The sequence below is a fragment of the Carcharhinus amblyrhynchos genome, chromosome 30 (assembly GCF_965287045.1).
Source record: "Carcharhinus amblyrhynchos chromosome 30, sCarAmb.v2.hapA, whole genome shotgun sequence".
In the NCBI taxonomy this organism is placed as follows: Eukaryota; Metazoa; Chordata; class Chondrichthyes; order Carcharhiniformes; family Carcharhinidae; genus Carcharhinus; species Carcharhinus amblyrhynchos.
In genome coordinates this window covers 23,372,608-23,390,065 of record NC_137353.1, presented here as the reverse complement: position 1 = coordinate 23,390,065, position 17,458 = coordinate 23,372,608, and the positions used below count along the sequence as shown (strand labels likewise).

Here is a 17,458-nt window from a genome sequence, read left to right as displayed (position 1 = left end):
TGTTTTCATTAACTGGTCTAATCTTCCCATTGCCACTCTGTTCCATGAAATGCAGAAGGAGGCCGTTCAGCCCATCGAGTCTGCACTGACTCTCCAAGAGCACCTTACCAGGCCTAAGGGATAGTTCCCTTCACGATACCCTCACTCCCTTCTTCAACACCCCTCCTCTTCATACAGCACCTGTCTGTGCAAGCACAGGAGATGCCAACATTTATAACCTCCCTCCCTTCAGGGACCCGGGAATTGTCCCCATGTCCCCTGTCGCTGTGAGGCAGCAGTGCTGACCATTGTGCCACTATGCCAGAGCGTGCGAGATGATGGAGCAGTGGACCGGGTGGAGGTGTGGTGGGAATGGTCACTTTGGAATGTTGAACAGAAGGCAAGGGGAAAGATTGGTTTGGTGGTGGAATTGTGGAAAAGGTGGTTAAAAATAGAACTCAGAACAGGCCCTTCGGCCCACACTGTTGTGCTGATCATGATGGCAAATTAAACTATGGATAATACTGCTGGAATCTGAACTCAAAAGGGGGAAAAAGCTGGAAAATCTCAACAGGTCGGGCAGCATCTGTAAGGAGAGAAAGGAGCTGACGTTTCGAGTCCAGATGACCCTTTGTCAAAGCCAAATTAAACTAATCCCTTCTGCCTGTCCTAGGTCCACATTCCTCTATCCCTTGTATATTCACATGTCCCTTAAACACCCCTATTGTATCTGCCTGCAGAACCAACTCTGGCAGTGTGTTCCAGATCCTCCCACACTCTGTTTAAAAAAACCTTGCCCCTCACATCCCCTTTGAACTCTTCCCCTCTCACTTTAAGTGCAAGCAAGGAAATGGTTGAGTTAGCCGTCAACTACAGAGGATGATAATCAGTAGATCTCCTCTAATGATTCTATTTTAAATATATCTTGTCTAGCTACAGAGGGTTCATTTACCATGTAACTGCCTCAGGAAACAAATCCTCCGGAGACAAGTTTCTGCTCAAATCGTGTTATTAGAAAGCTATCTCTGTCAATGTTTTCTTTAAAAACAAACAATCCGAAACTGTGGTTTTTGGGTCTGAGAAGTTCTTTGAGTGAACCTGAGGGGGGGGGGGGGGTCTCAGGACGGAACAGTTTGGAGGGGGATCATATTCAGAATTGCTGAGGGTTCTCCTGTGGGTGATGTGGGAAAGGGAGGTCTCGTCTTGAAGGTGGTCTGACCGGGGTTTCCATTTATTGAATCAGTCTCAGGAATCTGCCAAAGATCACAAGAAATCATAAAGGGTTGTGAATGTAGCCCAGTCCGTCTCACAAACTAGCCTCCCATTCATTAACTCTGTCCACACTTCCCGCTGCCTTGGAAAAGGAGCCGTTATAATCAAGGACCCCACACACCCCGGACCGTTCTCTCTTCCACTTTCATCCGTTGGGAAAAAGATACAAAAGTCTGAGATCACGTACCAACCAACTCAGGAATACCTTCTTCCCTGCTGCCTTCAGATTTTTAAATGGACCTGTCACATATTAAATTGATCTTTCTCTTCACCCTCTCTGTAACGGCAATCTATATTCTGCACCCTCTCCTCCCCTGTGAGTGTTGTGTATTATCTGTATAGCACAAGAAACACTACTTCTCACTGTATTCCAATACACGTGACAGTAATAAATCAAATCACTCTCATTGAGAAAGCAGATCCAAAAGTAGCTGTGAGTGATTGGGCCTAAAGGATTCTCATTAAGTGTCTGAATGAGGGGAATATATTGTGACTGAAGGGATTACCGTGTGTGGATCTGGATTATTGAGAAAGCAGACCCAAGAGGATTGTGTCTAAGTGGAGGACAGATTGGAGGGGATTATGCTGAGAGGAGCCAGGAAAGCAGCCAAAGAGAAGGCACATACTGAATGTGTGTTGGTTAACTGCAGACAGTAAAAACAAATGGCTGGATTGCACATCTGGTGTTGCAATATTTACCATCATTCAGACGAGAGATAAGCTTCTAACCACACACAATCTCCATGACAAAAACCATTTCAATTCATCTTCTCCCTCTACCCCCACTTTACAGAATCAGAGAATCTCTGCAGTGCAAAAGGAGGCCCTTTGGCCCATCGAGCCTGTACTGACAACAATTCAGGGCCTGGGGAGAATTGTGGTCAATGAAGACTCAATGGGCCAAATTGCATTGTAGGGATTCTATGAACCTCACCCAGACTCCGTCCCTGTAACACCACACATTTACCCTGCTAATCTCCATGAGACTCAATGTCAAATTAGCACGGCCAATCCACCTAACCCGCACATCTTTGGGCTGTGGCAGGAAACCGGAGCACCCGGAGGAAACCCAGAGAGAACGTGCAGACTCAGATCAGATAGTGACTGAAGCCAGGAATCAAACCCAGGTCCCTGGAGCTGTGAGGCAGCAGTGCTAACCACTGTGCTGCCAGCTTTTCCACTGCTGAAAATCTCTGCTGTTTGCTATGTCTGGAGGTTAGATTCTGCTCTCCTCCAGGAAGCAGCACTCGGAATGGGAAGAGGCCATTCGGCCCCTCAAGCCTGCTCCACCATTCAATTTGATCATGGCGGATCTGTCCCATTTTCCTTCCCAATCCCCATAATCTCCCGATTCCCTGAAATTTTTCAAAATTCATTCATGGGACATGGGTATCGCTGGCTGGGCCAGCATTTATTGCACATCCCTAATTGACCTTGGAGGGCAGTTGAGAGTCAAGCACATGTGGCTCTGGAGTCACATGTTGGCCAGACCAGGTAAGGATGGCAGATTTCCTTCCCTAAAGGACATCAATGAACCGGATGGGTTTTTCTGACAATTGACAATGGTTTCATGGTCATCGGTAGATTCTTAATTCCAGATTTTTTTTCATTGAATTCAAATTCCACCCTCTGCTATGGTGGGATTTGAACCCAGGTCCCCAGAACATGAGCAGAGTTTCTGGATTAATCGCCTAGCAATAATACCACTTGGCCATCGGCCCCCGCCCCGCCCCGCCCCACCCCGCCCCACCCCACCCCACCCCACCCCACCCCACCCCACCCCACCCCACCCCACCCCACCCCACCCCACCCCACCCCACCCCACCCCACCCCACCCCACCCCACCCCACCCCACCCCACCCCACCCCACCCCACCCCACCATGGCCGCAAAACTGCCTCTTTCAGCCTGAAACATATCCAATGATGGCGGATTCACAAGTTTCTGGGTTAGAGAATTCCAAAGGTTCGCAACCCATCCAGGGAGGGAATATCCCTTCTTCTCAATCCTATAGAATCAGCCCCTTATCCTTAGACTGTGTCCACATGTTCTCGAGTCAGGGAGAACATGTTGACCATATCTGCCCAGTCAAGCCCCTTTCCAATCAGTGAGCTTGTGGTTCTAAACTCTAGATCTAATTTAAAGGCTCCTCCTTCAATCTCTTTGCCAGGCCTCCCTTGGCTGCCCCCTGTCATCTCCTTCCATCTGGCAGGTAAAAAAGGAGAGACCATCAGAACTGGGAGCAGGACTAGGCCATTCAGCTCCTTGAACCTGCTCCGCTATTCAATACAATAACCCATCCCACCTCAGCCTCAAATCCACTTTATAAGAACTAGTATTCCAGTCCTGGATAAATGCGACATCCTTCTTTCCTACATCACCCAGTCTTGGAGCATGGGGGCAATTAATAATTTCCTGATGGACAGTGTGATCTATGGGTCTATTCTACTCGAATACATCAGCTTCCAGTAGGGAATGGCTGGAGTCGAGTGTGATTAGTATGTTGGGTATGTGTGCTAACAGGGTATTAAATGGTGAGGTTACTAACAGTATGGACTCTGTGGTAAATTGAGAGGTCTTCATTACTCTGTACTTTCTTCAATTCTTCCCTTTCTGTTTCTTTCCTTTCATTCCTTTCCCTTTTTATTCCATTTCTCTCTCCATTTCATGTTCTCTCCATCTCTCTCTCTCCTTTCCTGGTCCTCTTGCTCTCTATCTATTTTACCATTCAATTCCCTTCCTCTCCCCCACTCTCCCCCTGCACCCCTCTCTGTTTCTCTCTCTCTCTCTCTGTGTCTGGGGGTGGAGTTGTTGTTTCCATGGAGCTGATACACACACACAGCCCGGCAGAGCCGGGGAGAAGCGGCCGCCCGGGGACTGGGAGCCGGCCAGAGAGTGCGGGATCCCCGGGAGAGAATCCCCGTACACCCGGGGGACAGAGAGAGGGTGCGGCGGAGTGAGTGAGTGAGAGGGAGTGGGGTGTGGGACGGGGTGAGTAGGTGGAGTGAGTTTGAGACTGGAGTGAGCGTGGGGGGGGGAGGTGGAGTGAGCGTGGGGGGGGGGGGGAGGTGGAGTGAGCGTGGGGGGGGGGGGGAGGTGGAGTGAGCGTGGGGGGGGGGGAGGTGGAGTGAGCGTGGGGGGGGGGGAGGAGGTGGAGTGAGCGGGGGGGGGGGGAGGTGGAGTGAGCGGGGGGGGGGGGGGAGGTGGAGTGAGCGTGGGGGGGGCAGGTGGAGTGAGCGGGGGGGGGGGGCAGGTGGAGTGAGCGGGGGGGGGGGGGCAGGTGGAGTGAGCGGGGGGGGGGGGCAGGTGGAGTGAGCGTGGGGGGGGGGGAGGTGGAGTGAGCGTGGGGGGGGGGGGAGGTGGAGTGAGCGTGGGGGGGGGGGAGGTGGAGTGAGCGTGGGGGGGGGGGAGGTGGAGTGAGCGTGGGGGGGGGGGAGGTGGAGTGAGCGTGGGGGGGGGGGAGGTGGAGTGAGCGTGGGGGGGGGGAGGTGGAGTGAGCGTGGGGGGGGGGGGTGGAGTGAGCGTGGGGGGGGTGGAGTGAGTGTGGGACGGGGTGGGTGGAGTGAGTGTGGGGGGGGGTAGACTGAGTGTGAGTGGAGTGTGGGGTGGGGGGGGTGGCAGGGGAGTGGGCATATTGAATCAGTAAAAAGTCTGACAACACCAGGTTTTAGTCCAACCTGAAACCTGGTGTCAGACTTTTTACTGTGTTTACGCCAGTCCAACGCCGGCACATCCACATCATATTGAATCAACCAGGGCTGTTCTGATTTTCCAGTCAGCCTGGTGGACAGGTTGGGACTAGCCGCGATGCCTTCCACAGTTGGATATCCTGAGCCTCACTGTCTGGACTCAGACATGAAGAATCAGACAGCCTCACAGGGGCAAATCACCCCTTACCTCCTGCCGCCTCCCCCCCCACCAGCACGGGGAAGGTGAAATGCTGAGAGGAAGCTGGTGATGTTTAATTTGTCCAAAAGAAAAATGTAACTCGTACCGATTCTGTTTGTGTTTGTAGGTTGTTGGTGGTTTTGATGAGGTGGCATTTATCGCCATCTTTCAGCACCCTGAGAAGATGATGTGCCTTCCGGTTTATTTTAAATAGAATAGCAGGGGCCTGGTCTTTTCAGAGGGTTTCTCTGGCTGCCCCATGTAACTCTCCACTACCTCACCCTGCTGTTTGCTTTGGAACTGGACAGTTGAAAGTCTCCCAATTCATTCCCAGTGGCTGGGAAGCAGCATGAAGGGTTATCTAAGAAGCCCCAATGGGATCTACATACTTAAAAGCAAGACAACGACCATCGGACGTCTTGAGGAGTCTGACCTGTGTCTGCAGGTGAGGAGCGGTGGGCACCGACACACTGTGTGATGGCTCTGAGGGGCGAATAGCTGGGTGGGGCAATTGATGCTGAGCTGGTAACCAGTGACCCAGGTAGCACCTGGGATGGGAATTGAGGTGATGGGGCTTCATGCTGTTGACCTAGATTCACAGAAGGAGGCCATTCGGTCCACCATGTCCATGCTGGCCAACAAAGATCTAATCCCATTTTTCAATGCTTGGCCCATAGCCTTGGAAGTTACGGCAGCACAAGCGAGTATCTAAATACATTTTAAATATTATGAGAGTTTCTGACTCAACCACACTTACAGGCAGTGAGTTCCACACTCCCACCACCCTCTGGGTGAAAAAGTTTCTCCTCAACTCCCCTTCTACCTTAGATCCATGCCCCCTGGTTATTGACCCCTCTATTAATGGAAAATGTGCCTTCCTATCCATGCCCCTCATGATCTTACACACCTCTATCAGATCCCCTCTCCATCTTCACTGCTCCAGGGAAGACAGCCCCAGTCCACCCAAACTCTCCTCCTGGCTCAGAGACTCCAGCCCAAGCATCAGGCTGGTGACCCTCGCCTGCAGCCCCTCCCCTGCAGCCCCTCGCCTGCAGCCCCAGCCTCCCTGTAATGGGATGACCAGAACTGCACACTCTTTAACAAATTGGCCAAACACAAAGGAACTTTTAAGCCTCCCACTATTTGATCTTTAGCCGATTAGGGTGGATACAGTTTGGAGGGAGCGGTAGGAGTGTTGGGGTTGAGAATAATGCCGTTGTTCCCGCTGATTCACTTCACGAGGCAGGACAGTCATTGTTTTCCATCCATTCTGCAGCTTCTTTCTATCACAGCAGTGAATGAGGCTGTCATAGAATTCCACAGTACAGAAGGAGGCCATTCAGCCCATCAAATCTCCACTGACAACAATCCCAACCAGGCTTTATCCCACATATTTACCCCAATAATCCCCCGACACTAAGGGGCAATTGAGTAAGATCAATCCACCTAACCCACACATCTTTAGAATGTGGGAGGAAATCGGAGCACCCGGAGGAAACCCACACCGACACGGGGAGAATATACAGACTCCACCCGAGGCTGGAGTTGAACCCGGGTCCCTGGCGCTGTGAAACAGCAGAGCTAACCACTGTGCCACCCAAAAGCTGTCTTTTGTACCTGGAGAGTTGTGGCCACAATGACTCTGGTCTTCTCCCTCCTCCTCCAACAATGGCTTTGGTTCCAGCCATCGCCACTTTCACTGTCACCCCCCCCGCCCCCCCAACCCTCCCCCACCCACCCCCCAACCCTCCCCCACCCACCCCCCAACCCTCCCCCACCCACCCCCCAACCCTCCCAAACTCTGTGGCAAGGTCCCAAACTTGGTGAGCAGGCTTGAAGGGCCAAATGGCCTCTCTGGCTCCTATTTCCTGTGTTGCTTCTGATGTGAAAGACATTTACCCTCAATGCACCTTATCCTTGAATGTTTCTCTTTCAGAATGGAGGCATCGGGGGTCACCACGCCCTAATCGAGCTCAGCGACTCGGAGAACTGTTTTGTCCTCCAGGACCTGAACTCCTCCGAGGGAACTTTTGTCAACGATTGCCGAATCCAGAACGCCGCGGTGCGGCTGGCGCCTGGAGACGTGTTGCGGTTTGGGGTCGGGGGTGACACTTACGAGCTGGTGGTGGAGACCGTTCCTTCGGTGAGTGGGACGCCAGGAAGCAGGCATAGGGTTTATGGGACAGCAGCTTGGCTGTTCCTCTGAGGGAGTGGCTCACACGGGGTGCCAGCCATGGTGCCATGGGTAACGCTCCTGTCTCCGAAGCATAGAATCCCTACAGTGCAGAAAGAGGCCGTTCAGCCCATCGAGTCTGCACTGACAATAACCCAACCCGGGCCCTATTCCCATATCTCCACACATTTAACTCCACCTGCTAATCCCCCTAATCTCCACATCCTGGGACACTAAGTGGCAATTTAGCATGGCCAATGCACCAAACCCACACATCTTTGGACTGTGGGAGGAAACCGGAGGAAACCCACGCAGACACGGGGAGAATGTGCAAGGTCCACACAGACAGCGACCCGAGGCTGGAATTGAACCCGGGTCCCTGGCGTTGCGAGGCAGCAATGCTAACCAATGTGCCACAGTGCCACCCCAGCTATGTTTCTGGTAGTTTTTGCAGGCAAGCTCACCTTAACGGACAGGACTTTGAGATTTGATTTATTATTGGTCACATGTATTAGCATACAGTGAAAAGTATTGTTCCTTTGCGTGCTATACAGACAAAGCATAATGTTCATAAAGAAGGAAAGGAGAGAGTGCAGAATGTAGAGTTCAATTCATAGCTGGGGTGTCGAGAAAGATCAACTTGGTTTGTTGCAAAACTCAAAATGAGCATTATTTTGACCTTTTGTCACTGACTCCCTCCTGCCTACGAACTGAACACAGACCTCCCCTTGGTTCTTCACCCCACTCTCTCCCGTTTCACCTGCACTGCACCTCTTTCATTTCTAACACTTCCAGGTTCTGAGGTGATATCATAAACTTGGCTGTCTTCTCCAGTAATGACTCAAAGACCTGAAACGTTAACTCTGGGGTTATGGGGATCGGGGGCAGGGTGGGGTTGTTCTAATTGAACCCTCTTCTCCACCCTTCCTACAACACGGGAATATTCCTTTGTGACTCAGTAACCGCACTCGGGCACACGATTCCAGGTTCTCCTGACAAGGGCACTCCGCTCTGATTTATACCCTAGTGTTGAGTGCACACATCTCATTGGTTTTGAAGGTGAAGTGGCCATAGTTCCAGATGACCATAGGCCGCCCTGCCCTTTAAGCGGCAGAGCTGACTGGTGGTGATAGAACCCGAGGATCCCTCATGCCAGGCTAGGGGCAAGGTTAAGAAGGTCATGAATAACCTCAACCAGTGCAGGAATCGAACCTGCGCTGTTGGCCTTGCCCTGCATCACGAACCAACTCACCAGCCAACTGAGCTAACCTAATGGCTTTGTTAATAGCTGCTCAAGCTTGCTTAGACATATTGAGGGACGTGTTACCAACGCTGTTTGTATATTCTGATAAGGATTTGCCAGTCTGAACATTGATTTCTTCCTCCTTTCCCCACCCCACCCCAGGTGTTCTGCCCTCCAGTCACCCAGCGATCAGCGTGGCCTGGGCACCTCCAGCTCATCGAGGACTCCAGGCCCTACTCTTGCCCCGTGGCAGCCTCCCAGCTTCCTGCGCTGTCCGCGCAGAGCTCCGCCAGTGCGCCAAACGGATGGATCCAAGGAGGCAGCGCCACGGTTCCTCACCCACCTCTGAGAAAGCGGGCAGCGAGCGCGGGCAGCAGACGGGTGACGGGCGGCTGCTCTGCTGACACCAGCACCAGCCCCCCTGCTGTCAGACGAGGTACAGGCGCCAAAATACTGCAGATGCAGGAAATCTGAAATAAAAACTGAAACTGCTGAATGGGTGGCACAGTGGTTAGCACTGCTGCCTCACAGCGCCAGGGACCCGGGTTCAATTCCAGCCTCGGATCACTATCTGTGTGGAGTTTGCATGTTCTCCCCGTGTCGATGTGGGTTTCCTCCAGGTGCTCCGGTTTCCTCCCACAGTCCAAAGATAAATTGATTGGCCAGACTAAATTGATCCTTAGTGTCAGGGTAAATAAGTAGGGTTATGGGGATAGGGTCTGGCTGGGATTGTGTTCGATGCAGACTTGATGGACTGAATGGCCTCCTTCAGCTTTGTAGGGATTCTATGAAATCCAGGTGGAGGCAATGGCCCAGTGGTGTTGTTGTCTGAGTATTAATACAGAAACGCAGCTAATGTTCTGGGGACCCCGGTTCGAATCCCACCGTGGCAGAGGGTGGAATTTGAATTCAGTAAAAAAAAATCTGGAATTAAGAATCTACTGATGACCATGGAACCATTGTCAATTGTCAGAGAAACGCATCTGGTTCCTTTAGGGAAGGAAATCTGCCATCCTTACCAAGTCTGGCCTACAGGAGACTCCAGACCTACAGCAATGTGGTTGACTCTCAACTGCCCTGTGAAATGGCCTAGCAAGCCACTCAGTTCAAGGGCAACTAGGGATGGGCAATAAATGCTGGCCAATCAGCAATGCCCATGTCCCACGAATGTGTGAAAGAAAGGCCTAGCAACGTCTGTGGAGAGAGAAACTCTTTAAAAGTAAAGCTTCTTTAAAGTTTATTTATTAGTGTCACAAGTAGGCTTACATTAACACTGCAATGAAGTTACTGTGAAAATCCCCTAGTTGCCACACTCCTGTGGGTACACTGAGGGAGAATTTAGCATTGCCAATGCACCTAACCAGGACGTCTTTCCGACTGTGGGAGGAAACCAGTCCAGTGACAATACCAACATACCACCGCCACCTGTAACTGGCCTGGCCTACGTGTGACTCCAGAACCACAGCAAGTTCCCTCTACGGTCACCAAAGAAGCCATTCCATTCAAGGGAAATTCAGGGTGGGCAGAAAATGCCATCTTTACCAGAGACGGTTGTGTCCCATGAAAGAATTTTCAAAACCGAGCGCTGGATTTCCCCGCACAGCAGCACAATTGCTAAAAGTTTTGAGAGCTTTCAGCAGGTGTTATTATCAGGGGGTGTACAAATGCAAGTAGGTTACATTAAAATTCAAAATATCCTCAACACAAACACCATGGCACGGAAAGAGGCATTCAGCCATCATGCTGGTACTAGCCCCTCCACTGGAATTACTCCAGTTATTGTGAACTGTATGGAAGAGCATAACATCTGTTTTATACACTGCAGTGTACAAATCTGGAATTCTTAATTCCACATTCCCCAGAGATGAATAAGCATTTGTTTTGGTAATGTTCACTGATGGCGGCACGTTAGCTGAGGTGGGAGAACTCTGTCTCCTTTAATGCGACCAGAGCAAGCCCAGGATCTCAGCATGTAGGAGTGAGGGCAGCTCAGAACATGCATCAGTCCCTCAGCACTTCCCTACAGTGTCCACCTTGACTGTGTATCAAGTCCTGGAGTGAGCTTGAGTTGCTTCCATTGGGCCAATAGATACCTCATTCTCCCTATTGAACGGAACCCCCCCCTCCCCTCAGACACTGGCATTCTACACATCCCTCGCACTTTGCACATCCTGTACACTGAACCCCATTGATAATGTGACACCCGACCTACCCGTGCCTCTCACACCTCCATTGACAACCACTCATCAGGCAAAGAAGAAAAGTAGAGCACAGGAACAGGCCCTTCGGCCCTCCAAGCCTGTGCTTATCATGATGCCCTAACTAAACTAAAATAAAAACCTTCTGCCCTAACTCTCTGTATCCCTCTATTCCTTCCCTGTTCATGTAGCCATCCAGATGCCTCTTAAATGTGCCTGTTCCTCCTCTGGTAGCACGTTCCACCACTCTCTGCATGAGAAACTTTTCCCACACATCTCCCTTAAACTTTTCCCCCTCACCTTGAACCTGTGCTCCCTTTGTAATTGACACTTTCACCCTGGGGAAAAGGCCTCTGACTATCCACCCTCGTCTATGCCTCTCATCATTTTGTAGGCCTCAGTCAGGTCTCCCCTCGGCCTCCGTCTTTCCAGTGAAAACAATCCAAGTTTATTCAACCTCCTCATAGTCAACACTCTCGAGACCAGTCATTATCCTGGTGAACCTTCCTTGCACTCTCTCCAAAGCTTCCACATTCTTCCGATAGTGTGGTGACCGGAATTGCATGCAATACTCCAAATGCAGCCTAATCAAGGTTTTATATAGCTGTAACTGTTTTGCCAAATCTTGTATTCAACGTAAGAGGCATGACAGCTGAACGCCTTCCCTCCTTTCCACCTTCCTCTGTGTTCTTAATCCTTCTACAACAGCTTTTCCCTTGTTTTCCCACCACAACCTCTCTGTTCTCCCGCTGTGCCTGGCATCCTCGCTTTCCTCTGTGCTATGCAGCAATGTGTGACAGCTGTGTGAGTAAGGAGCAGGGTAAAACACTGCTGGTCATTGTGGGGACGCCAGTGATGTTCTGACTCTCTCGTTAACAGGAGGCTGGATTAATACCCCGGGGCGGTCTGTGGGGAACGCCTTTCCGACCACTGTGCCTCCGACTCTGGAAATGCTCTTGCATGAGAAGGTGAGATGTGTCAGGGGAAAAGTTTAGAGGAGATGTGCGAGGCAAGTGTTCTACACGGAGGGTGGTGAATGGTTGGAACGCGTTGCCTGGGGAGATGGTGGGAGCAGGTATGATAGTGGTATTTAAGGGGCAACTAGATGAATACATGAATAGGAAGGGAATGGAAGGATTTGGACTCCATAAGTGTGTATAGTTTTAGTTTAGTTAGGGCATCATGATTGGCACATCCTATCATGACTCTCTGAAAGAGCATCTTACTCAAGCCCTACCCCTATAACCCCCACGTACTTACCCCACTAATCCTCCTAATTTATACACCTTAACACGAAGGGGCAACTTAGCATGGCCAATCCACCTAATCTGTACTTCTTTGGAGTGTAGGGGGAAACCAGAGCATCTGGAGGAAACCCACACAGACACGGGGAGAACGTGCAGGCTCCACACAGACAGTGACCCAAGCCGGGAATGGAACCCAGGTCCCTGACGCTGTGAGTCAACAGTGCTAATCGTTGTGCCACTGCGGTGCCCACCAGGTACGAAAGGCCTCGATTGTGTTGGAGATACCTGGCAGCGAGCATGGCACAGACTAGGGGCAGACCAGCCTTGGGTTGAAGTGCAGCCAAAGTGAAGCAATGGATTACTTTCAGTGGGTTACGTTTGTGCAAACTGTGTTGTCCATTGCAGGAACATCAAATCCTCAGGATGGGAGACGAAATCAGCCGCCTCGTTGCCTTTGAAAGCGAGTCCAAGCGTAAGGACACCATCGTTGCCAACCTGCGCACTGAGGTTACTGCCTTGAGACAACAGCTAGACCAGGTGAACCCCAGTCAGACCGATGAGGAAATCACACAGCAGTTGGTCACATTAGGCGGCGATATTGAGGCCAAACAGGAGCAGATTGAAAAGCTGAAAGATGAGGTACAACACTTGCTGTGTTCTGACCATCTCCCTGCCCTTTTGTGTGCTGCATTGCGAGTGAACCCGAGTGAAATGTGAGCTTGCTGCTGTGCGTGCTAAAATTGCCATCGCTGGTGCTTTGGAACAGTGGGTGTACTTAACATTATCCAGAGATTGGTTTTGACACCAAATTCATTTGACTTGTTCACATGGAGATGTTTAAATTCCTGCGGTGACCTCAGTTCACCCTCTGGGGATCAGGAGCAGCATCTGGGAACAACTCAGAGCAAAATATTCAGATTCGGTGCTCACGTTGAGATTGACAGTTTCCAGTCTGTTTCCAGTTTTTGAAATATTAGTAATTTGCAATGCCGCCTCCAATTCTGCCACAAATGCCCTTTCCGTAGCAGGGCAGGCCATTCTGCCCCTCGAGCCTGTATTCAATAAGCAGGGCAGGCCATTCTGCCCCTCGAGCCTGTATTCAATAAGATCGTGGCTGATCTGACTGGGGCCTTAACTCCACTTCCCCTCCCCCTTAACACTTGACCTCTTTGCCTCTCGAAAATCAGTCTAACGCAGCCTTCAAAATATGACTTGCCTTTCCCTGCTCCCTCGGGAAGAGAATTCCAAACACTTCCTCTGAGGGAGAAATTTCCTCCTCATCTCCAACTTAATTGGAAGACCTGTTATTTTGAAACACTGTCCCCTAGTTCCAGGTTCCACCACGAAGGTAAACATCCTGTGAGCCTCTACCCTAACAAGCTCCTACAGAATCTTTGATGACTCGTTCCACTAAAGTCCATTGAGTTTAGGCCCAACCTTTCCTCACAAGGCAAACCCCTCATCCTCGGAATCAGCTCAGTGAACCTTCTCTGAATGGCTTCCAATGCAATTGGTAATTCGAACAGCATTGCAAGCCCTTCCATTGGAAGTAAATAAGGTGACCAAAACTGTACATGGACTCATTAATGTCCTTTGCAGCTGTAGCAAGGCTTCCTCACTTTTATACTTGACCCCACTTGCAATAAAGACCAACATTCCATTTGCCTTCCTAATCGCTTGTTGTACCTGCATTGTAACTTTGTGTGATTTGTGTACCAGGTCTGTGCAGAGTTTGCACATTCTCCCCATGTCAGTGTGGGTTTCCTCCAGGTGCTCCGTTTCCTCCCACAGTCCAAAGATATGCGGGTTGGATGGATTAGCCATGTTAAATTGACCCTTAGCGTCGGGGTTTGGCAGGATAAATATGTGGGGTTACAGGGAAAGGGTGGGATTGTGGTCTGTGCAGACTCGATGGGCTGAATGGCCTCCTTCTGCACTGCAGAGATTCTATGATACTCATATCCCTCTGTATCGCAGAGTCCTGCAGACATGTTCTGTATAAATGAGTCTACTCTTCAATTCTTCCTGCCTAAGTGGACAAACTCAGGTTTTTCCGCATTATACTTCAAAATCATACCTCACTGTGGTCACTGGATGGAAATCAGGTGCTTGGCAATAGTTTGGTCCATTGTTTGAGCAGCTCAAGGTGAGCTCTGCTCAGACCAGCAATTGTATCTGGCGTGCAGAAGGGGGCGAGTTTGCACTGTGTGGGGTCCTGCGCTCTCACTCATTGCCATTGAGTTTAGGCCCAACCTTTCCTCACAAGGCAAATCCCTCACCCTCGGAGTTGGCCCAGTGAACCTTCTCTGAAAGTGAATGATAGTATAGAGTACTTTTTACCCCTAGTCACAGCACCACGGGCATTTTCTGGAGTTTGCTTCGAAATTAAATAACATCTTTCCGGCCTGCGAATAATTCTGGCGCCGAGTTGGTAACATTTGAGCAGCTGGCGGCAGTCGGGGTATGACGAAAGGGCCACCGCCACCCACCTACTCCCAGTCACACCCCCAGGGACCAAGTAATACTAAAACAGAACTGAAACTGAATCTGCTTTCAGCCGCAGTTTTATACCCACTGTCCAACTGGAGCATAACTACGCATATGTTATACTTAAAATATTATCGCAGGCAAATTGCCCACAGCTTCTACACCCAGCCGTGATTATATTTTCAGATCAAACTGTTTCAGTAATATATTATCTACGGGATATTCATTAATCAAGAATACCAGCATTACTGCAGTATTGATATCTCGAAGCAGAAAACATTTGCAGGCTCGACACACACCCTCATAGAACAGGCCCCAAAACGGCCAACTCCTCCCACAGCCCATGACAACGTGGATACGCTGGAGATTTTCTAGCTGCGCTCGCCCCGAGACTGAAAAAATCCTGCACATCTTTGGAGTGTGGGGGAAAACCGGAGGAAACCCGCGCAGAGAACGTGCAATCTTCACACAGACCCAAGCCGGGAATCGAACCCAGGTCCCCGGCGCTGTGAGGCAGCCGTGCTAACCACCGTGCCGCCCGCAATCATAATGAGAGACACAGAGGAGGAGAGAGCGAGAAAGAGGGATGGAGGAACAATCAGAGAGAGAGAGAGAGAGAGAGCTATAGCCAGGAAACCCAACTCTGAATTTCACACTAACATGGAAAATGTGGGTCTCGTTTAAACAACTCGCATATCGCCGTGCCCAGGAATAGCCTTATTTCTGAGCGCTTTTTATAAGCTGTATCTGAAATGCTGCAGGCAATCTACACAAGTTCCCCCAAACGGCCCTTGGAAAATAACCAGCTTTATTTTATTTGGTGATATGGTCTGGAGGGTATAACTGGCCGTGATGTGGAGATGCCGGCGTTGGACTGGGGTAAACACAGTAAGGAGTCTGACAACCCCAGGCACCTTTAAGACTTGAATAGCAGGTTAGGTGTAAAGACTCGCATTCTAATCAGTAATCTGTAAACTGTGTGTGCTGTTATACGCGCTGTCTGAGGCCAGAACTCTCCATTCACCTGACAAAGGGGCAAACCCCGAAAGCTTGTGAGTTTACTATCAATAAATTGGTCAAATAAACCTGGTGTTGTCAGACTTCTTACTGAGTACACCTGGAGCAGGGGATCAGACTGTGAGGTGCTGACCCCACTCTCAGACTCTATACAGGTGCCTGTCTCACAGGAAAAGGCCCCACTCACACAGGGCACCCCCACTGCCTCCCTCCAGCGTTGATCAGGGCCTGTCCCCAGGCACAGTGTGTAAGTCCAGCTCCGCTCGGTCTTGATGATTTGGTTGTGAGCTGAATTTGAAACCGTGCCGTGTGAGGCTGGGTGCTGTTATAACGTGCTGAATAATCCCGTTTCCTCTGTGGTTAAAGATTGCCAAGCTTCAGAAGGGCTCCAGTGAGGTGATGCGGCATTCGCTGACCGAGAGAGATCTGGAGATCACTAAACTGAAAAGTGAAATTGAAAAGCTGAAGAAGGACAATAATATTATCACAGGTAAGAGGGCAATACTGTACACCAACACTCAGATCAGGACAGAGAGGGACATACGCCAGCCCAGTGCTGGGGAGCGGGGGTTAGTGGGGTGGGTAGCTGCTGGGGGGGTGTGGCAGGGGGAAGTGGGGGGTTAAAGGGGTGGGCCAGTCCTGGGGCAGTTATTGGGGTGGGTCAGTGCTGGCGGGGAGGGGAGAGGGTAGAGGAGTATTGGGGTGGATCAGTGCTGGGAAGGGAAGGGAATGGGGAGTGGGTCAATGCTGGGGTGGGAGGGGAGTCAGCGCTGAGGTGGTGGGTCATTGCAGGGGTGGAGTAATGGGATGGGTCATTGCAGGGGTGGATGGGTGTTGGAGGAGATGGTCAGTGCCGGGACTGGAGTGTGGGTAGGTGGTGGGCCAGTGCCGAGGAGGGGAGACGGTGGGTCAGTGCCAGGGGGGCAGTTTAGTGCCACAGGGCTGCTTCCCGTCCACTCCAGCTGTGGGTTGGGTAGCAAGCACAGGAAATGTGGGGCCTGTAACCCATCCAATCACTGACAGCAGCTGGATTGGCCGCGGGGGGGGTTCCAGTGATTGGGATTGTTGGGTGAGGGGGCGTGGGGGTAGGGGAGGAGGGGGAGGTTGAGATCACAGCGAGGAAGGGCTAAGCTTTCACATGGGGCTGACCCTGACGGGGAGCTCACTGCCGGTTCCCTCCCAGGCTGCAGACAGGCCCCACCCATACCATCTGAACCCAACATTAACATCCTAAAGAGGACCCACAGCTTTGGACTGACTGAGGGGAGGAAGATCTGAGCAGCTCCTTTTAATAACCCATTGCCATGGTTTCCACTGGAGGCCAAGGAGGCCTCACTCGGCCTGGGACAGAGAGGCATTAGTCACAGGCACACTGGGGAGAAAATTCTGTCCTGACCCTTGTTCTGCTGATCCTTGGACAGGGCTGGTGGCCAGCTTACAGCGTGAGATCACTGCCAAAGACCAGCAAATACTGCGGGTAAAAGCTGAGGAAGAGAGACTGAGGAAAGAAATCCGAGACAAGGATGTTCAGTTGGCAGCCATGTCAGCCAAGGTAGGCCCTGGAGAAGAAATAATGGATAAAGAACAGGCCCTTCGGCCCACCAAGGCTGTGCCGACACAGATGCCTCTCTAATCTATTATTTTCTTGTCTCTACATATCCCTCTATTCCCTGCCTATCCATGTATCTATCCAGAAGCCTCTTGAACATTGTTATAGAATCTGCTTCCACCACCTCCTCTGGCAGCGCGTTTCAGGCATTCACCACCCTCTGTGTGAAAAACTTGTCCCTTACATCTCTTAAACTTTCCTCTTCTCACCTTCAACCTATGCCCCCAGTAACTGACCCTTTGCCCTGGGAAAAAGACCCTGACTACCTATTCTATCCAAGTCTGTCATAACCTTGTAAACCTCTATCAGGTCCCCCTCATCCTCCAATGAAAACAATCCAACTTAG

General features: G+C 51.0%; 1 protein-coding gene across 1 annotated transcript in view; it reads left to right on the top strand.

Annotated features, from left to right (window-relative positions):
- Positions 1–4,094: 4,094 nt before the first annotated feature.
- Positions 4,095–17,458, top strand: part of fhad1 (forkhead-associated (FHA) phosphopeptide binding domain 1) — a 108,244-nt gene continuing 94,880 nt past the window's right edge. Inside the window, exons 1-8 of the mRNA XM_080214937.1 lie at positions 4,095–4,206; positions 5,266–5,583; positions 7,075–7,281; positions 8,717–8,990; positions 11,632–11,720; positions 12,405–12,638; positions 15,870–15,993; positions 16,925–17,055. Coding sequence (XP_080071063.1) covers positions 5,488–5,583; positions 7,075–7,281; positions 8,717–8,990; positions 11,632–11,720; positions 12,405–12,638; positions 15,870–15,993; positions 16,925–17,055 — 1,155 coding nt within the window. The 5' untranslated portion in view covers positions 4,095–4,206; positions 5,266–5,487. The remainder of the gene's footprint in view (positions 4,207–5,265; positions 5,584–7,074; positions 7,282–8,716; positions 8,991–11,631; positions 11,721–12,404; positions 12,639–15,869; positions 15,994–16,924; positions 17,056–17,458) is intronic.